This window comes from Podarcis gaigeae (genome assembly GCF_964106915.1).
Source record: "Podarcis gaigeae genome assembly, chromosome: 4".
Taxonomy (NCBI): domain Eukaryota; kingdom Metazoa; phylum Chordata; class Lepidosauria; order Squamata; family Lacertidae; genus Podarcis; species Podarcis gaigeae.
In genome coordinates, this window is record NC_139677.1 from 107,619,609 (window position 1) to 107,641,082 (window position 21,474).

The following is a 21,474-nucleotide window of genomic DNA, read 5'->3' on the forward strand; positions in this document are numbered from 1 at the left end:
CGGGGCGGGAGAGGTAAGGGACCAACTGCTTGATGCGGCGACGGTGGGAAAATGTCGCCTAGGCCTGTTGTTGTAACCTGCGCCTCCATGGAAAGGGAGGCGTCAAGGATTACACCCAAACTCTTAACGGAAGGCAATGGCAAGAGAAGGGAGTTGGTCCCTCATCCCCTCATTTCGCTTGGGCTATTCCCAGGCCATTCCAGCAGTGGAATATGATTTCACATTCAGGCTCAAGTATTTGATTTATGTATTTGGGGGCATTGATGTTCCCATTAATGACACAAATTCTGCCCTCACCTTTTGCTGTCATACAACCCCAGATCATCACACTGTCTGGGTGTTTCACGGTCGGTATAATGCAAGTAGGATGTAAATCTTCTCCGCTTCTCCTCCTCGCGTATTTCATGCCCTCACTACCAAGCAAGGAGTTTGGGGTCTCATCACTCCAAATAACACTGTCCCATTGTTCCGCTGTCCAGTTAACATGGGTTGTAGCCCAGTTTAATCTTTTCCACCTTGGCTTGAGAGATAATGGCTTTTCCCTTGGAATTCTAGCATTTAGACCAGTCCTTGCACTCAGCTTCACCTTCCATTGCCCCATGTCATCTTGTAAACACCCAGATGATTTTCTTCTGTCCTGTAGGCACAGTCTCTTCATTCTTCGATTGTCACTTGCTGTTGTGCACCTTTTCCTGCCTTTACCAGTCTGATTTTGTAGTGACGGAGTCTCCTTATGTTGTTCTTTAGTCGTTTAGTCGTGTCCGCCTCTTTGTGACTCCCTGGACCAGGCACTCCTGTCTTCCCCTGCCTCCCGCAGTTTAGTCAAACTCATGCTGGTAGCTTCGAGAACACTGTCCCACCACCTCGTCCTCTGTCGTCCCCTTCTCCTTGTGCCCTCCGTCTTTCCCAACATCAGGGACTTTTCCAGGGAGTCTTCTCTTCTCATGAGGTGGCCAAACTATTGGATCCTCAGCTTCAGGATCTGTCCTTCCAGTGAGCACTCAGGGCTGATTTCCTTCGGAATGGAGAGGTTGGATCTTGTTGCAGTCCATGGGACTCTCCTTATACCTCTTCACAAATATAGAAAGGCCAGCTTTGGTTAAGTTTTCCTCTATCTTCTTCTTTTTTCTTTTTTTAAAATGATTATTTATTGAATTTTATAACAAATAAAAATATATCAATCAACATGTTATATACAAATGTTCTCCCTCCCGTCCTCTGGACTTCCCTCAACTTCCCCTCTACTGGGTTATTTAGTTTTATTTATTGTGTCCTGCTTTATATAAAAGTAAATTCCCTTACCATTTCTCTAATTTTTCTGTTACTATAATAAAGTTGTGAACGTTTATTCAGACCCTGCCAGTTGTTGTTTCTGTAAATAACCTGTAAATGGTTCCCAAACTTTTAAAATCCTTTTTGTCCTTCTCTCGTAGTTTATCTGTTAGCTTAGCCAATTCTGCATAATTCCTCAGTTTTTTTTACCATTGTTCTTTTGATGGTATTTCTTCCATCTTCCAATTTTGCGCTATCAAGATTCTTGCCGCTGTTGTAGCATACATAAATAATGTCCATTTTTCTTTTGGCAGCTCTTGATTTGAGATACCTAACAGAAAGCCTTCAGGATGTTTACCAAAGTTCATTTTATACATTTCTTTCAGTTCAGTTTATATCATTTCCCAATATTTTTAATGCATTTGCATTCCCACCACATGTCCCTTCCTTTTCTTTACATCTCCAGCATCTCTTATTTTCTTTCTAAAACATCTTTGCCATTTTCCCTGGTGTGATATACCATATATACATCATTTTCATGTAATTCTCTCTTAATAATATACAATCTGTAAATTTCATATCAACTTTCCACAGTATAACATAACACACTGGCAAAAGTCAAGCTAAGCAAGTTGTGCTTCCTTTTTCTGGTTATTCTGCTATGACTTTTGATAGAATACAGATAATTACATTCTTCATTCAATTATCTTTCCATTGATACATAATTTTTTTAAAGTAATTTTTTATTTATTTTCCAATTTTTAACACTAAACAGCAACAACACACAAACATCAACAAATACAAACACACACAAAAAATATCATTTCTTAACCTCATTTTCATACGCCTCGTTTCTCAGACTTCCCCATACCTCACCCTTTTTGCATCCTTGTTTTACAGTTTTTCAACAACCCTTTTTGCCAATTAAATTTTAAATTTAAACTCATTGTCATTCTCAATTTCACCTTAAATCATCAAACAGTTTTAGCTGCAATTCTGCGTCTTCCTTCCCCTTGACATTTTATCACTCCTCTATTTTACAACAGTTCTTAAGATATACTTTAAACTTCTTCCAATCTTCCTCCACTGTCTCTTTCTCTTGGTTGCGGATTCTGCCGGTCATTTCTGCCAGTCCCATAAAGTCAATCACTTTCGTCTGCCATTCTTCCAGTGTGGGTAATTCTTGTGTCTTCCAATACTTTGCTAGAAGGATCCTTGCTGCTGTAGTGGCGTACGTAAAGAAAATCTTATCCCTCTTTGGAACCAATTGGCCGACCATGCCCAGGAGAAATGCCTCCGGTTTCTTTTGAAAGGTACATTTAAGTACCTTCTTAATTTCATTATAAATCATTTCCCAGAAGGCCTTAATCCTTGGGCAGGTCGACCAAAGGTGAAAGAAGGTACCTTCGGATTCATTACATTTCCAACATTTATTATTGGGCAGATGGTAAATCTTCGCGAGCTTGACTGGGGTCATGTACCACCTATAAATCATTTTCATAATATTTTCTTTTAAGGCATTACATGCCGTAAATTTGATACCGGTGGTCCATAACTATTCCCAGTCCGCAAACATAATGTCATGACCTATGTCCTGTGCCCATTGATACATAATTTTGTGGTATTACTCTAAACAAAGTCGTGTTACGAGCCATCAAATATCTGAAATATACTTTCCCACTAAAAGGCTTCCACAGTTTTGGCCACTACTGTATATCAAGCAAATCAGCATTCAACAATCCATCAGAATATATTAATAAAAATGTTGGTTAATGACAACCAACAAGGGCAATGAACAAAGACCCAACTCCCTTCAGTTCTTCTTGATTTGTTCCTGAGGCTCTAATCCCTTTTTTGTCTCCATTGCAGATTTTGATGAATTGGAAAACAAGAACAAGGATGAACATGACAAAACCGCCGGAGAGGAGAAGCCATGCAAAAATTTGGAATGTGGAGAGAGCTGCAGTCAGAGCTCCCATTCCACTTCCCAACAAAGAATTCTCATTGGAAAGAAACCCTATCAGTGTGTGGAATGTGGAAAGAGCTTTAGCCAGAGAGGCCATCTCACTAACCATCAGAAAATTCATACAGGGGAGAAACCCTATCAGTGCGTGGAATGTGGAAAGAGCTTCAGTCAGAGAGGCCATCTCACTAAGCATCACAAAATTCATACAGGAGAGAAACCCTATCAGTGTGTGGAATGTGGAAAGAGCTTTAGTATGAGCTACAATCTCACAAAGAACCAGAGAATTCATACAGGAGAGAAACCCTATCAGTGTGTGGAATGTGGAAAGAGCTGCAGTTCGAGTTCCCATCTCACTTCCCATCAGAGAATTCATACAGGGGAGAAACCCTATCAGTGTGTAGAATGTGGAAAGTGCTTCAGGGAGAGTTCCCATCTCACTTCCCATCAAAGAATTCATACGGGAGAGAAACCCTATCAGTGCATGGAATGTGGAAAGTGCTTCAGTCAGAGCTCCTCTCTCACTTCCCATCAACTAATTCATATAGGGGAGAAACCATATCAGTGCTTGGAATGTGGAAAGAGCTTCAGGAAGAGCTCCTCTCTCACTTCCCATCAAAGAATTCATACAGGGGAGAAACCCTATCAGTGCATGGAATGTGGAAAGAGCTTCAGTACAAGCTCCTATCTCACTTCCCATCAAAGAATTCATACGGGGGAGAAACCCTATCAGTGCATGGAATGTGGAAAGAGCTTCATTCAGAGTGCCAATCTCACTTCCCATCAGAGAATTCATGCAACGTTTGGAAAAACCATTATCCAGCTTTAGGAGCCAGGCAAATTCGCCCCTTGTTAACCAGGCCTTTGCCTGATTGACATCTAATGCCCTTTTAAAATGTGGTAGTGAGGGGGGTTACAGATGTGCATTTTGTGTTTTTATGTTATGTGGGAACAGGAGTCGACTTTTAGAGGCTGAGGGGTTTTTGCCCCCCAATGATATATTTGAGGGGGCCACACACCAGTTGATAGGCATTGCCATTCCAATGACCTGCATGTGTCATGTGATTGATTGTGCAAGGAGGGCCTTACTTGGCCCCCCACCAATATTTTATTCAAGTTGGCACTACTGGGTTGAGTATTATACAAATTAAATAAAGACATAAATCACCTTCCTTTGCACATGTTGCAGCTTGTCAATATCCTTATTTATTATCATTTTTAATATTTATGTGCCATCCATCTGAAGATTTCGCAACAGAAACATACAAGATGAAAGGATGGCTTTCTCAAAAACAAGTCAAGCCAGAGAAATCTCTCCTCCCCTTCTTTTGGATGGAGTTACAAACTTTGTTGATCAGGGAACAGCTGTGGAAATAGTGCATCTTGATTTCAGTAAGGCAAATTTTGAAAAGTCTCCCGTGATCTTTCTCTGTGGAAGCTGGTAAAATGTGGGCTGAATGAGGACACTGTTAGGTGGATTTGACTGACCGAACCCAAAGAGGACTCCTTCATGGTTCCTCATCATCCTGGGGAAAAGTGACAAGAGGGGTGCTGCAGGGTTCTGTCCTGGGCCCGTTGTTGTTCAACTTCGTTATAAATGACTTGGGTGAAGGAACTGAAGGGGATGCTCATCACATTTGCAGACACCAAACGGGGAGCACAGGTCAATGTGGCGGAAGGCAGAATCAGATCAAGGGCAGGAATAGTACCACTTTATTCTACCTTGGTCAGGCCCCACCTAAAATCCTCTGTTCTATTCTGGGCCTCACAATTTAAGTATCCAAAAGGTGGGGGAACACAGTCCGTATTCCTTTTATAACACGTGGCCAATGTTTACTGAATACATAAATTGTGAAGACTGTTGCCAGAATCTAACCAGCACTCGTGGGAAAATGTGGCGTGATCTTTTAGAATAATCAATTTAAACTTTAACACATGGCTGGATGAAAGTCTGCAATTCCATGAGGACAAGCTATTTGTTGTTTACTGTTGTAACCATTGCTTTCTTTAAAATTACCTTTTATACCATGAAAATAAATAAAAGCACAGGTTTAATTTCATCTGCAGACGGTATCTCCCATCATTTTCACATAATCTAAGAGGCTGAATGAAACACTAGAGAAAAATCCTTCTTGACTGCGTCTGCATTGTTTCAAATATGAGTTCACTTACCCATGTTACGGAAATGACGGGGGGGGCACATCTTTATAGTTGTTGCAATGTTACAAATATTAGGCCTGAATGTATGCTTTTGACTTGACAGCACAGGGAAGATACCTAGCTTTATAAATTCGTAGAAAATCCATACTTTAACCGACTCTTCTCATTCAAATGGCATTTTAACCGTGAAAGAAAGGTGAATTTGGGCTTCACCTCCCTCCATGAACCAAGAAGCAGGAAGTCTCGTGGGCAGCCGGAAGAGGGCATCTTTCCCCAAGCCTGAGAGCACATACACGGCCCCCCACCCAGGGAGTGACGGGGGGGGGCAACAATAGACATCCGCAGAGGCAATTTAGCAAGTCAGGTGTTCTGAAAGCCCATCTCCAGACAAGTCCAAGGGTTTCATTGTTCTTTTGGTGATGGGCACTTAAGAGGTGTTGGGAGCGGTGTCTGGCCCCTGCTGAACTTGTGTATGTCTTATATCCCCTCCTCCTCCGTGATGTAGTATGGGCCTATTCATGATGCCCTGTGAAATGTATTCTGGGTAAAAGTCAAGGTAACCCTTGGTTCTGGGTTCTTGCTCCTGTGGGGACCTGTTGGGCAACAAGAAAGATCAAGGTCTACTGACCGCTGTTTTGCTCCAAATTACTTGGCCAGAACTTCTTTCTTTTACCGACCGCATGGACCCATGAGGGACTTGCACCCGACTGGCTGGGCTGATGAGTCGTCTCTCAACCTGGAATCTTCCGTAACACCCATAAAGCTGAGAAATCGTACCATACTCAGCTTACGGATCTCAACCCCAAGAAACCCTACACAGAGTCGCTGCTTTCCCCCCAATTTCTTAGCTAGCAATAACGGATATTGAGAAGGAAGAAGAGAGGTAGGCATTCTTTCAGCAATGCTTCCCCGCTCCAGTTTGCCTCTGTCGGCCCCCGATGCCCCTTTCCTGTGGCCCCTGAATGGCTCTCTCCTCATCCGTCTCTCTCGGGAGACAATGGGGGACGGCTCAAGCGGTGGGGAGATTGCAAGGCCTGCTGGGGCAGCTGGCTGCTGTGACGGACAGCAGAGCCAGAGCAGAGTCTGGGGGTGCAGTGCCTCACCATTCCACCAGGGGGCCAGAGCCTCTTTCTGATTGGCTACCCAGAGGGGGGTGGCGCCAGCACTTTTGGAGGGAAAATAAAGAGAGCCGTTTCTGAGGGGATTTGAGATGGGAGAGAGGGAAGGTTGGGAGAAGATGGGGATGAGGAGAGGGGGGAGGGAGGGAGGGAGAAGTGGCTCTGATCTGAGTGGATCCTCCGCTCTGAGGAGAATATCTATGGAGCCAGAGGAAGGAGCCTCACAGCTGAGATGGGGAGACCATGTTGAGGGTCTGGAGGGAGAATTCAGGTGGGAGTGAAGCTGGAGGGAGAAGCTGTGGGAAGACTCTCCTCTTCTTCTTCTGGAGTCTCCTTCCAGTCAGGAGGAGAGAGATCTTCTAGGAAAAGAAGATTCCCGAGTCCGTGGCAAGGGCTGAGAGGATCCCCTGGGTCTGGCATACAAAGGAAAATACCTCAGGGGAACAGAGGAAAAGTGGCCCCTCGCTGTGAAGGAAGCTGGGCTGTGTCAAAAGTACCTCACGGAAAGACCCCTCATAACTAAGTGAGGGAATGAGAGAGAAGCCGCAGAAACAGACTTAAACCTTATACTGTAGTATTCACAGTGGTACCTCACGTTAAGTACTTAATTCGTTCTGGAGGTCTGTTCTTAACCTGAAACTGTTCTTAACCTAAAGCACCACTTTAGCTAATGGGGCCTCCCGCTGCTGCCGTGCAATTTCTGTTCTCATCCGGAAGCAAAGTTCTTAACCTGAGGTACTATTTCTGCTCAGCGGAGTCTGTAACCTGAAGCGTCTGTAACCTGAGGTACCACTGTATTCTGGATACCTAAAGTGTAATAAGTGATTTTGAGAAGAAATGGTTCGAGAAGGGAAGCAGCAGTTTAGCGTCAGAGCTCATTATTTTGAGTTATTTCCGTCCAAAAAGCTCGACAACTCCTGGCCATCCCCCATTCTCAAAAGGGAGGTGTCCCCCAGCCCTGGACTCCCCCAGAACAGCTCTCCCAGGCCGGCTTCTTCCTCCAGCGGCAGCAGGGCTCTCTCTCCGCAGCCAGAGCAGTGACAACGTCTCGCCCGCTGCGCTCCAGCCTGGACCGCGCTGCTCCTCCGCTACCGAGGGAGATGCTCAGAGCCCAGCCAAGAGCCAATGTCCCCCCAAAAAGGACCGAGGGAGATGCTCAGAGCCCAGCCAAGAGCCAAGGTCCCCCCCCAAAAAGGGACCGAGGGAGATGCTCAGAGCCCAGCCAAGAGCCAAGGTCCCCCCAAAAAGGACCGAGGGAGATGCTCAGAGCCCAGCCAAGAGCCAAAGGCCCCCCCAAAAAGGGACTGAGGGAGATGCTCAGAGCCCAGCCAAGAGCCAAGGTCCCCCCAAAAAGGACCGAGGGAGATGCTCAGAGCCCAGCCAAGAGCCAAAGGCCCCCCCAAAGGGACCGAGGGAGATGCTCAGAGCCCAGCCAAGAGCCAAAGGCCCCCCAAAAGGGACCAAGGGAGATGCTCAGAGCCCAGCCAAGAGCCAAAGGCCCCCCCCAAAGGGACCGAGGGAGATGCTCAGAGCCCAGCCAAGAGCCAAAGGCCCCCCAAAAGGGACCAAGGGAGATGCTCAGAGCCCAGCCAAGAGCCAAAGGCCCCCCCAAAGGGACCGAGGGAGATGCTCAGAGCCCAGCCAAGAGCCAAAGGCCCCCCCAAAGGGACCGAGGGAGATGCTCAGAGCCCAGCCAAGAGCCAAAGGCCCCCCCAAAGGGACCGAGGGAGATGCTCAGAGCCCAGCCAAGAGCCAAAGGCCCCCCAAAAGGGACCGAGGGAGATGCTCAGAGCCCAGCCAAGAGCCAAAGGACCCCCCCCAAAAGGACCGAGGGAGATGCTCAGAGCCCAGCCAAGAGCCAAAGGCCCCCCCAAAGGGACCGAGGGAGATGCTCAGAGCCCAGGCAAGAGCCAAGGTCCCCCCAAAAGGGACCGAGGGAGATGCTCAGAGCCCAGCCAAGAGCCAAAGGCCCCCCCAAAGGGACCGAGGGAGATGCTCAGAGCCCAGCCAAGAGCCAAAGGCCCCCCAAAAGGGACCAAGGGAGATGCTCAGAGCCCAGCCAAGAGCCAAAGGCCCCCCAAAAGGGACCAAGGGAGATGCTCAGAGCCCAGCCAAGAGCCAAAGCCCCCCCCCAAAGGGACCATGTTACGGCTAAAATCTGGGTGCGAGGCTGCTCTGCCACCCAGCTCATCGGACTAAGTCCGTGGGTCCCTGCGGAGGAAAATGAGCTCAGCCGTAGACAGGAGCAAACTGCAGAAGATCCAAGTTTATTGCGCAACAGGTTCAAGGCGAGATTGAACAGTGAGAAAGGGGTGACATGAGTTTTTGAAACTCCCTCCATGTCCCAGAATACAGTGCAAAACACGTCATGAATACATTAAAGAGAGGTTTGGTTACACAGATTACATCATGAATATATTAAAGGGAGGTTGGGTTACACAGATTAACATATGGAGGAGGGAGGGGGGAATATGCAGAGCTGGAGATATGCACAGATAAACAATTGGAAATAAATGGATATATTGTAGCGAAGAAGAAGGTGAAGAAGACATGCCCCCCCCTCCGTATCAGTCCCCCATTCGGAGATAGATTTGCATTAAAGTTCTGTAAGAACTTGCAAATCTTTTCTCCGCACCCTAAATCTCGGTGAAGGTAGGGGTGCCGTGTGAGTGGGAATAGGCCCTAATGGAAAAGGAGGTGGGTTGAGCAGGGCAGCAAAGGAGGGAGCAACACGGACCAACACAATGTGTGCACTAAATAATAACTTGGTATCTACCGTACGAGATGTGTGGGTTTATGCAAACCTGAAAGGGACTTACAAATCATGCCTCTTAAGGCCATTTGCAAGTCAAGTATAGTAGTGCAGATAGCTGGATATAGGATATCGCATAAAGGAACACCTGTTGTATTTTGTTCAATAGTGGTCTATGCTTTACATTTAGCAGGAAGGTCCACTACTGACTGAGGGGAAAAAATGCAGTTTGCTTTGTCCCCCGCCATTTTTGTGTTCTCAGGTGTCAAGGTAGCTTTTCTGTGGTCTCACAGTAGTGGCAATCCCTGGTGAATCCACTTAGGGCTTTCATATTAACCATGTTGCCTGGCACTCACCACAGCTGCCACAGGTTTGGACACGTCCTGAGGGAAATGTCCTTGCCTTGGCCTTCCTATGGGGTTTTATTATTGTAGGCTCAGGTCTTGCAGTCATGGGAAGTTGCTCACTTGCACTTTAAGGACCAAAAGCTAATTGCAGCCTGGATACACTTGCCCAATTCAAACTGAGTCCAATTTGAATTTATCTTTCCCCATGGTTCTCAACTCTTCAAACCAATCTGTTAAAAGAAAACCATTCTTAAAAGGGCACTTGTCGAAATAAGTCAATTTAACTGTATAAGGGATCATTCCTGCTAAACCAAAGCATATCCACCTTCATGTATCTTAGAAGCGTCTCCTTGGTAAAGTGAGTTTAGCACATTTTTAAAATGGGTAGGGAAGTTGGCAGAGTGCCAGGTGAAACAACGAAATATGGTTATAAATTTATCTAAGTCTAAACATTGGACTACATAATAGCCTGATCTGTTAAAAGGCATAAAATGTATGAGGATCTTCCACTGGGGTGTAAGGAATAAGACATTAAACATAAAAACAATTACACACAACAATAGCCACAAAAATAGCCCCCCCATTTGTGGGAATGACACACTGTCAGACACATTTCAACATTCCTACGTAATAACACATAATACAAAACAAACTAATTAAATATCAGTTGCATATCTTGAGACAATTGGGATATTTTATGTATGTATCTTGAGGTTCAAAAGTCAGAAAATGTCCTTGTAATTCAACTCCTCCCCCCTTTGTCAGCCCCACTCCCCCGGCAGTCTATATCCTTTGAAAGAGATAGCTGTGGCCACTTTGAAAACTTTGGTGTCTGTTGTTTCTGCAGGTGGTGGCGAAGTTTTTTATTGGATCTGTAGTAACACACTTGTCGAAGTGATATCCTGTAAGGGCAGGGTGGACTTAAAAGACACAGTTAAAATAATAATAAAACACACACACACACACACACACACACACACACACAATGACCTATGAGGAACCAAAATAAATAAATGCTAAGACACAGAATTTTAAGAAATCTGAAGTAACAATGAAAATAAAAGAGTGTTTCTTGATGTGACAACATCGGCTAGAATGTTAATAGCAAAATACTGGGAAATGACTTAATGGCAATTTAAAGTTGTGCAAGTACCTTGAACTAGCCAAAATGACAGAATTAATAAGAAATGCTCAGGCAAAAGGTAAACAAATACCATTCCACAAACAATGTTTGGTTATGCTTCGATTAATTTCATAGACATCATGGAAAAACGGATTAAATAAATGGAAACAGATTATTTGTAACTTTAAAAGTGTCAAAGCCACAAAGAGATGGAAGTCACTAATACAGCAGGGATTTCACAGAACAGAAAGAAAGTTGTTGTGGGAGGAAAAAGGGACAAACACTTTGTTATCGGGGTTCGCATATCCTGTTAAAAGGGAAAATTATTTCATGTGAGAAACCTGTCAGGAAATGCTGTTCCTAAAATGCACACAAAGTCTGTGATTTAAATCCCATTGAGGGGTGGAATTCTTTGATATTTACCTGTGAAAAGAATTTGGCATGTTAAGATTTCAAACTTGGGACACATTAAGGGTGATTTCTCTCAATGGTTCCAAGTTTTACATAAACCTCCTCTCCCCCCCTCTACAGTTCCCCCTCCTTCCTCTCTCTTCTTTTCCTATCTTTTTTTTTTTTGGCTGATCTAGTCTCTGTGCATGTGTGGAGTTCATGTCTCAGCAAACCTTTTATACTATTGAAATGTTGCATCTTTTGGCAAAATTAGAATTTGAATAAGGGAAGGGTAAGGAGTAGATTTTAAAAGAGGGTTAGATTTAAAACAAAAAAGAGAAACTCAGCAATTGAAGTATTCACCAACAAAAGCTAGCAATTTCAGCCCAAGCAAAGCGACTGCTTCCTTTATGTACAGGAAAGGGCTAATATCCCTCTGGCCATTCGCAGAACAATGCCACGCCCTTATATATGGGGGGAAATGGCCAGAGAGTCAGAATTCATAGGATTTTTTTAAAAAAACATTTTAAGTTATTTCGGCCTTACCATTTGCAGACAAATTTTTTCCTGCCCCTTTATTTACAGGATTGGTCAAGGCCCATATGTATTTGTATGTGTTTAAACTTTGAATTGACTTTGAAGTCTGATTTTTAAATAGTAGACAAAATGATAAACACTGTAATCACTCAAATGCTTGATATTACCAGTTGTGCTTCAAAACATCACAGCTTCACTTCTCACATTTTAAAACTAAAGAGCAAAGCTAGGCTGAATTTCAACTCCATCACCACACCAGAATTTAAGAATTACCCTGCAATGCTTGCGGACACATGTCCTTCCACACAGCCACAAATTGGGAGAGTTGAAAGGGACCCTGGGGTCATCTAGTCCAACCCTCCAAAATAAAGGGTTCACAGCAAGATTTCACAGCAAGATTTGTACTACACACACATACTTATGTACACAGGCACTACTGGGGAAGAGAGCACAATCAATGCTCCTATCATGTACTAAGGAAGAGGGAAATAAAAGTACCCAGCTTTATACTGAACTCTCTAAAGGAAGAACAGTTTTCCTAAGATAAGATAGGAAGAGAATCTGGGAGAGAATATTTTATAAGCATAGGGTTATTTCAGTTGATATACCCACTCAAATAATAGAACCAGTCCTGGATTTGATTTAATGTCTCTGAACTTGCATAGGAATGGTACGCCTAACTACGATTTTTAAATAACGATACATAGGAAGGTGAGATGTCGGGTACTTTTAGCAAAGAATGTGCCCCCTTCCCTTGTTGAAGGAAGCTTACTCAGGAGTAAATTCACTTGGCACAGAAGTAAGAGGGGGGGGACCTGAAAGAGACAGAAACAAGTGGGGGAGGTATTTTCCAATAAGAAGCCAGGAAACCCTGGTTGATCTTAGAGACTGGTATCAGGACTGGACTCTGTAGATAGACAATTGTTGTCTATCAAAGCTTCTACCTTTTATGTGCTTCATGAAATAAATACACTGCATTTTAGCTTGAGAGAGCAGTTGTGCTCAACTACGCTTTTGCAGCAGAAACATCTAATTCACATTAGAAACATTCACATTCCAGAAACATTAGAAACATTCACATTCCAAAATAGACTGTAGACTCACAATCTGAAAAGTTGCGGCAAAGCAAGAGGTGGGGTAAACATTTGCACCCTTCATTCTCATTTGGTCTTATTTAAGACTGATAAGGTCCAGCATGGCTTCCTTAGATTTAAAATTTTGAAGCAAGCTTGCAGTTTAAACTATGCGCGCTTAAGAAAGGCAGTCTGTCAGAGACAGAAGGAACAGACAACACACATAACAGACAACGTAAACACACATATTCTCATATATGTAGTAACACACAACACACATAACAGACAACATGTAAACATATATATTCTCATCCTTTAGTTGGTTATTGCAAGGAGTTATTAAGTGAAATTAGTAGGAAGGTCCCACATGGTTTTAAGAGCCTCCTTGCCTCTTCAAACACTACCAGTTAACCAAACTGGCAGGGCTCACAATGCTTAGTTGACTGGGTACCCCTTTATATATGCATGCGTTGTTGTTGTTGTTTTTTGTTTTTTTTTGGGGGGGATAGAGAAGGGAGAAAGAGAGGGGTTGATTAGGATTTGGGTAACTTGTACAGGGGGCTATTTAGGGTTTTCCTTTTGCTTGTTGCTTGGCAACTTCCTAACAATTTAATGAGCTTCACCCACTTGGTTCTTTTCCTATTCCTGTCTTATTTCCTATTCCATAACTTGGGGTTCCTTTCCACTCTGCCGATCCTGCCCAATTCCTCATGGGCTATCCCTCCTGGCAACCTCCTACCTATCGTCACAATCTCAGGAAAAGAGGCCCTACTGAATGCCCGCGCCATGCAGTGCCAGATCGGGTGATCCCTGGATAGAGTTTCGAACCGAGAATCCCCCTTGCTTTTGGAAGCGGGCTCACGCATGATACACGTGTTACGTGGCACCGACCAGTGCGGCTGGGATTGGATAGAAAGCAAGACCACTTCCTGCCCCCTAGCAAGGACGCTTGGGAAGTTCGGAAAAAGAACTCCAACCCCTTGCTTTCAACTGGGATACCCGTTGCGGAGAGTCGGCTATCTTTCAAGTCGGGTCTCTCCGTCTTACTTTCGGGCTCCCAATTGGTGCGGCTGGCTGGAGAAATATAGAGAAAGAGATAGAGCTTAGAACCCCCCTTTTGGGTCGAGCAGCAGTCCACGGTCTCTCTCACCAATTGGACCAAGAGACAGGCGAGAAGGAGCGATAGAGAGGAGGGCAGAGAATTCAGTTGCCAGGAGATTTCCACCCCTTTCCCACCAGTGCACTGGATTTTCCTTTTCCTTATACTCACGCGTCTTCTATGATGATCCCGGGATCAATGAATAAGCCGGCTGGATCCCTCTTTGCTCCCCGGCTGAACTCCTGGGGCTTTCGATTACCGCCTGGAAGATGGCCGGGGGTCCAAAGGATCTTCCCAGGCAAAATGGCCTGGTGCCGGCTGAAGATTTCGGGGCCCCCGGTCAGCAACGCGGGAGAACCGCATGCCCCACGTTCGGGCGCCAACTGTTACGGCAAAATCTGGGTGCGAGGCTGCTCTGCCACCCAGCTCATCGGACTAAGTCCGTGGGTCCCTGCAGAGGAAAATGAGCTCAGCCGTAGACAGGAGCAAACTGCAGAAGATCCAAGTTTATTGCGCAACAGGTTCAAGGCGAGATTGAACAGTGAGAAAGGGGTGACATGAGTTTTTGAAACTCCCTCCATGTCCCAGAATACAGTGCAAAACACGTCATGAATACATCACAGAAAGGTGGGGTTACACAGATCAGCACTTCAGGAAGGTGGGGGGGTTACACAGATCAGCACTTCAGGAAGGTGGGGGGGTTACACAGATTAACATATGGAGGAGGGAGGGGGGAATATGCAGAGCTGGAGATATGCACAGATAAACACTTCCTGGGGATGAGAAAACAATGGTCTCAAATATGCATAGTCTGCCACCTGACATTGTCTGGAGGAAAGGCTGATCAGAGCAATTTGAAAGGATTAGGGTCTTGACGCCTTGCTTGAGGGATTATGCTGGACAGGGGAGGTGTGATGGAGTCCTAGAGTAATTGAGCAAACTGGCACGCTGATTTTCTATGAATTTTATAGATTTTAGTCCCTTTTGACATTGACAATTGGAAATAAATTGATATATTGTAGCGAAGAAGAAGGTGAAGAAGACATGCCCCCCCGTATCAACCGAGGGAGATGCTCAGAGCCCAGCCAGGAGCCAAAGGCCCCCCCAAAAAGGGACTGAGGGTGATCCTCAGAGCCCAGCCAAGAGCCAAAGGCCCCCCACAAAAAAGGGACCAAGGGAGATGCTCAGAGCCCAGCCAAGAGCCAAAGACCCCCCCCCCAAAAAAGGGACCAAGGGAGATGCTCAGAGCCCAGCCAAGAGCCAAAGGCCCCCCCAAAAGGATCCCTTGCCATAGGCGGATCCAGGGGGAAGCTGCCCCCTTAGAGCCATTCAAAATAATAAAGAGCTGAGGCGAGAGAGGGCTGAGCGGGGGGGGGGGGGACTCGGCCCTGCAAGGGTTAAAGGGAAGTGAGCTGCCTTCCTAGAGAGGCCAGGAAGCAAGGGGGGCAGGTCCTCCAGAGTCAAGGCCCCCCCCTCCCCAGTCCTTTCCTGCTTGGGTGTCTCTCCTGCAAGGGCTGCCTCGCTCTCCCCTCCCGGGATCTGGTGAGTCTCCCCTCTCTCTCTCTCTGGGATCTGGTGGGGGTCCCAGGGCTGCAGCAGGGGAGGAGGCCGGGGGCCCCTGATCTGCTCCTGCGGGGGGGGGACCCCAAGTCAGGGAGGAGAGGGTCAGGGGTGCAAAGACCCCACCCCCATATGCTCCTGCTACCCAGAGGAGGAGGGAGCCCCGGGGCTGAGAGCCAGGAGGAAGCTCAGGGAAGGAGAGAGCTCGTCCCGGGAAGAGGGGGGGACCCCAAGTTAGGGTGGGGGTCCCAGGGCTGCAGCAGGGGAGGAGGTCTGGGGGGGGGCCTGATCTGCTCCTGCAGGGGGGGGACCCCAAGTCAGGGAGGAGGAGAGGGTCCTGCCAGGGAGGGGCCAGGTCTGCCACGCTCTCCCTCCTTCTTGCAGATCAGAGGATCCCAAACTCATCTGGCCTTCTGCCCCCCCTTCAGAAAAAATCTCCTTTCTTGAAACAAAGGAGTCCCTGGGACTCGGTGTGACATTGCTCATCGTCATTGCACAACAGAGGGAACAGGTGCAAGGGTTTTCCAAAGCTGGACGAGGAGGTGGACTAGCCCCCCCCCCCAAAAAAAAGGTGGGAGAGGATGGCCAGGGATAAAGAGAGGGATCCCAGCCCAGAGTCTGGCTGCTGCATTGGGGACCAGTTTCCCCGTGTCTCCCAGGGCAGCTCCCCACGGAGGCCACGGCAGCAATCCCCTCGCACCCAGAGCAGGGCATCCCAGGACCCCATCCTCTCTCTCCCAAAGGGATTGTTGCTGGCAAATCAGCCGGAAATGGGCGCTGCTACTCACTGAGCCTCCAGGGACCTGGGCATCAGTGGCTGTGTGTGTGTGAAGCCATCTAAGAGAATAATAATGTCCAGATACATTCCTGGCCCTCAGAGCAAAGAAAAAGGGACCCCACCCCAGGAGTCTGTCATGAGAGCAGCAGAGAGACCAAGTGCAGGAAAAGGAGACAGAAGCAGGGGTGGGGGGGTGGGGAGAGCAACTCCTGAGGACCCCCAGGCGAGGACCCCCACTAGAGCCAGGCATCTATTTTCCACAAGATACAAATTATTCCCTTGTCAGTCAGTTCTGACTTCTTGCATTTACTCAAAGGCAGGAGCAACTAGACTGATTCACCTCAGAGAAATCCCTTCAGTTGCCTCCCCATTTTGCATTGCAATCTTCCTTCTAGGAGGGCTAGAGTCTGCTTCCTCCTCCTCCTCCTCCTCCGTCTTCTTCTTCAGAAGATATCTCATGGTTTGGTACAGTCCCACCCTGGTTCCTAGGAAGACTCATCCATGCTTGCTCAAGGAACATTTCTCTTCTTCGGACCTGAAAATTATGTAACTAAAAAATGTATTTGCTTTGTAGGATTTGCTAGCACCTCATTAGCACAGGCAGAACTTGGCAGGAGACCAAAGGGTTCCTTCCGATCTCTTAGAGACTTCCTGAGAGCACAGATGGATGAGCAAGACTCAGCCGGCCCTGGAGCAGGAAGAGGCCATGCCATCCAAACTGGGAGCAGTGGGGGATTCTGGGAAAACTCTGGGCAGAAGATCCTGGGTGAGGAGGACACCCTCTGCTCAGAGGTGCAGAGCCAGCAGTTGAGGCAGTTCTGCTGCCAGGAGGCCAAAGGACCCCGAGAGGTTTGCAGCCGACTCTACCACCTTTGCCTCCAATGGCTGAAGCCAGAAAGGCACACGAAAGCTGAGATGCTGGACCTGGTGATCTTGGAGCAGTTCCTGGCTGTCCTTCCCCCGGAGATGGAGAGCTGGGTGAGGGAATGCGGAGCGGAGACCAGTTCCCAGGCGGTGGCCCTGGCCGAAGGTTTCCTCCTGAGTCAGGCAGAGGAGAGGAAGCAGGTGAGAGAGACTTTGCTCTGGATACTCCCAAGGGGGTCCAAACAGGATGGAGAACATCCCATAATGCTCTACTGTTCGCCCATTCTTTTCCTGGGAAGGCATCCATGGAATGAGATCTAACACCCTTAAAGATTCTGTCTTTGTCATTCTCTTTCTAACATTTCTTGCCATTCATTCTCTGTTTTGAATCCTTGTTGCTCTTTCAGGGAAAGGATCATTTTGCAGAAATGGACCTGGATTCCTGTGAGGCAGAGAGGCCTCCGTTGGACACCAGAGAGAGGCCACTGGGTAAGGAGGAAGGTGGCTTTTCTCCGTTTGGTCTTGTTCTGTTGGTTTTCCAACTAATCTGTGAGTTCTTTTTTTTGGGGGGGGTGGACAGTTGGGACCAAGGGTCCAAAGGAAGGGAGAAGTAGTTTTTCACAACTAACATGAAATGGGCACAAACGTCCAACTGCACTCAGCAGGAAAGGCTTTCTGAAAGGCCCATCTGTAGTTAGAGATGCCCTGGTTCACCTGTGAGAGAAGCAGGCACTCCTGGCATCCTGATTACCTTTTTTCTCTTTCAGGAGACAGAAGGGTGCCGGCAAAACCTCCTGGTCCATCTTTTCATGGGGGCAGAAGAGAAACAGTGGCTGTGGAACCAGATCAGGTCAGAGGAAGCTGCCTTGTGGGGACAGTGGCCGAGGGATGGAGCAATGCCATGGACTGGTTGGGCACAGAGGAATGGTGGGAGGAAGCAGCCGGGGAACCAGGAAGGGAAGACGGGTCAGAGCCCAAGAAGTGGGGGTAGAAGAAGGATGAGCAGTCAGAGGGAGAAGAGAGAGAAGCCTGGGAAGAGGAGGTGTCAGAAGCTGAAGGGGAAACAGGGCTTAGTGAGCTGGGAGACTCTGTGGCTGAATGCAGTGCAGAATCAGAGGCAGAAGAAGAAGGAGGCAAGTGGGTAGAGGGAGGTCGAGAGGAAGAGGTAAGTCAGGACAAGGAGGAGCCACCGGGGGCTTCCTCTGCTTCTGCCAGAAGCCCCCCTCCCTGCTTGTCTCTCAGAGCCAGGAAATGTCTGACATTGGAGGAGCAAAGGCAGGCTGCACACTGGCGCACTGTTCAATCGTATGATAGATGTTGTTTTTGCAGGCTCCTCTACACAGCGGAAGGATGAGAAGTACGTGCCACATACTTTACTTTGCTTTATTTACACTTCAATGCTTAGAGATTACAAACATGCATCTTGCCTCTGCGTGAGCAGAGAGGCAACTCCTCTCTCCTTGGAATCACCGAGAGAACTGTGAAAAATAGGAAACCAGTGTACGTCACATCCAGTCTCCCTTTCCCGTGGGAAACCCAACAGCAACTCTGACTGTGGAATGTAAACAATGCCTTGTGACTAGCATTTCGCTGCACAGTGAAGAAAGCAGAAACCAACAATAGAAACCCGGGGGGGGGGGGACTTAGAAAGTTGTGGGGAGCCGGGGTCTTCACTCTTTTCAAACTTTGCACTATATAATCTCACTTTTCATATATCTCCACACTAAAGAAACTTCTACCTAGGCAACTAGTCCATTAATTGATTGACAGTGCAAACTGACAGCCCCTCCGGGAATGAGCTGCTCTTCTCATTACGCCGGAAGCTCAGCGAAGACTGTGAATATCGTGTTCTCGCTGATAAAGAGTTAACTCCAGCTGTGAACTGTGGGATTTCCTGCCCAGATAACTCTGTGACACCAGCCTTCTGAATGTCGCCAGTAGGATTCATCTGTAGTTGCAGTTTTCATGGAATCCTAGAGTTGAAAGGGACCCCAAGGGTCATCAAGTCCCATGCCCTGCATTGCAGGAGTCTCAGCTAGATCACCCAAGACAGATGGCCATCCAAACTAGGCTTCTTGTATTTCTATATTCATCACTGAATGCTAAAATAGGCTTCTAAGCAGTGGACAGACGAGAACAAATTTTTTCCAGGATTCACCTAGCCAGCCCCATCTGCTGCAAAATGGGGCCTGCCCCCCACTCCTCCCCCTCTCCATGCCCCCATGAACCCCTTGAATTTCGCTCTAGGGCATTGGAAGGGAACCTCCCCAGAACAACTCACGAGGAGAGGAGAAAGTGGATCCTCCCATCGGGGAAACTGGAATGCTTGCGTAGGCAGAATAACGTAAACATAAGCTGGAGTACCACCTATTTGCACAAAGACAAATACCCGTAATTAAAAGCAGAATAAAATAATTGAATTAAAGCATTAAAATAGCTACCCATAATTAAAATGTGCAGCAAAGCAATCCTACTGAAATAACGCAGCAGAATTAGATAAACTAACAGGAAGGATTCAAAACCAGCGAGACCAGAAATTCACGGAAGACTGGAGTAAACTGAAAAGTAATTGTGAAGAACAGACAACATTTGTAGGGTTGCAAGAAGTTTTGTGAGGAGTATTATTAGAAGTATGGAAAAAATGGAGAAGGGGGAGAATGATTTGTTAAGAGATGTAAAGGCAATATAAAGTTAAGAAATGCATAAGAAGTGGTTAAAATGGTGGATCATCAGAGGTGCTGATGGAAGTCTAAAAGATTGTATAAGGGATAAGTTTTGTGGTACATTTTATAATTTATTAGTTAAAATTATTTATATATATATATATATATATATATATATATATATATATATAATCACAGCAATTAAGAGGAAGGAAACAACAGAGCATTGTGTAGCAGATCATATTTCTGCTGTCTCAGAGGAGGACATTTCCCTTTTTCTTTTAGGGTCCAGTGTGCTTTGAAGACGTCTCTATTCGTTTCACGGACGAGGAGTGGGCGTTGCTGGATCCTGACCAGAGAGCTCTGCATAAGGACGTCATGGAGGAGAATCGGGGGATCGTGGCCTCTCTTGGTAAGGCTCCCTGTGGGATCATCCTATCTGCCTGGAAATTCAAAAAATAGCTCTATGTGACAAACCTCATATATTTTCTTTCTTTTTCTTTCCTTCTTTTTTATTGGCATTTTCCAAAAAAGAAAAAACATAAAGAAAAAAACATAACAAAACACTGATACAAAATGATAAATAATAAATAAAGAATTAAATAATACATTGTTTGCAATCACACATGTTGTCATCATATCTACATTGCGCTAGATCACACCTCGACTTCCCTCCTTCCCAGTTCCGGTTTCCTTAGTAATTCTCATCTCTTACAGTTTCATCAAGTTTTTTATATATACATCACAAGAGTTAATCTAATCCTGCTGTAGTCCTAAACTTCTACAATTAATTTCTATGTGTGTTACAAATTTACTCCATTCTTCTACAAACTTTGATCCTTTTTGGTTTCTAATCCTATGTGTCATTTTCGCTAATTCCGTATATTCAAATAATTTTACCTGCCATTCCATAACATTTGGGATTTCTGATGTCTTCCATTTTTGTGCAACTAAAATCCTGGCTGCCACCGTTGCATACTGAAATAACTTATGATCAACCTTTTTTATTTCGTCCCCTATTATCCCTAATAAAAATGCCTCCAGTTTTTTTGGAAAGGTATACCTAAAATTTTTCTTTAATTCATTATATATTAGATCCCAGAATCTTTTCATTTTCTCGCATGTCCACCACATATGATATAGGTCTCCATCTTTACTTTTACATTTCCAGCAAGTTAGATAGGTAGCCGTGTTGGTCTGCCATAGTCAAAACAAAAAATTCCTTCCAGTAGCACCTTAAAGACCAACTAAGTTAGTTCTAGGTATGAGCTTTTGTGTGCATGCACACTTCTTCAGATACACAAGCTTTGTTTCCCATTTTATACATTTTTACTAATTTGACTGCGGTAATATACCACCTATACATCATTTTTTCTAGGTTTTCCCTTAAAGTGGAACATGCAGTAAATTTCATTCCCTTATTCCATAAAGTTGTCCATTTCTCCTAATCTATGTTATAACCCAGGTCAATCTCCCACTTTTCCATAACCTCCTTGATTTCCTTGTCTTTGGTATCCCATTCCAATAGAAGACTGTACATCTTCGATAAAAGCTTTGTTTTCCCTCCAAGATTTTGTTTGATATTTAGATTTTTTCTCACTGAATCCTAATTTTTTATCTTCATTCCATAAAGCATTTACCTGGTGGTATTGTAACCACCCTGTTAATTTGTTTTTTAATTCCTCGTATGTTTTAATTTTCCATCCTCTCTCTGTTTTTACTAAAAAAAATTCAAAAGTTATTCTTTTTCCTTCCACGTTCAGTTTTGTTGTTGT

At 45.8% G+C, this 21,474-nt stretch overlaps 2 protein-coding genes across 7 annotated transcripts in view; both read left to right on the forward strand.

Annotated features, from left to right (window-relative positions):
* The window catches only part of LOC310843263 (uncharacterized protein), a 192,399-nt gene that overhangs the window by 148,837 nt on the left and 22,088 nt on the right, over positions 1–21,474 (forward strand). The gene's annotated exons all lie outside the window — the stretch shown is intronic.
* Positions 1–21,474, forward strand: part of LOC310843356 (uncharacterized protein) — a 141,929-nt gene that overhangs the window by 63,080 nt on the left and 57,375 nt on the right. For 2 of the 6 annotated variants that reach the window (XM_083736621.1, XM_083736620.1), the window contains exons 2-5: positions 16,747–17,237; positions 17,444–17,525; positions 17,804–17,886; positions 19,985–20,111. In XM_083736621.1, coding sequence (XP_083592747.1) covers positions 16,836–17,237; positions 17,444–17,525; positions 17,804–17,886; positions 19,985–20,111 — 694 coding nt within the window. In that variant the 5' untranslated portion in view covers positions 16,747–16,835. Of the gene's footprint in view, positions 1–15,307; positions 15,377–16,746; positions 17,238–17,443; positions 17,526–17,803; positions 17,887–19,984; positions 20,112–21,474 lie in introns of those variants that run through there. The other 4 variants (XM_083736618.1, XM_083736616.1, XM_083736619.1 and 1 more) reach the window with 3 other exon arrangements.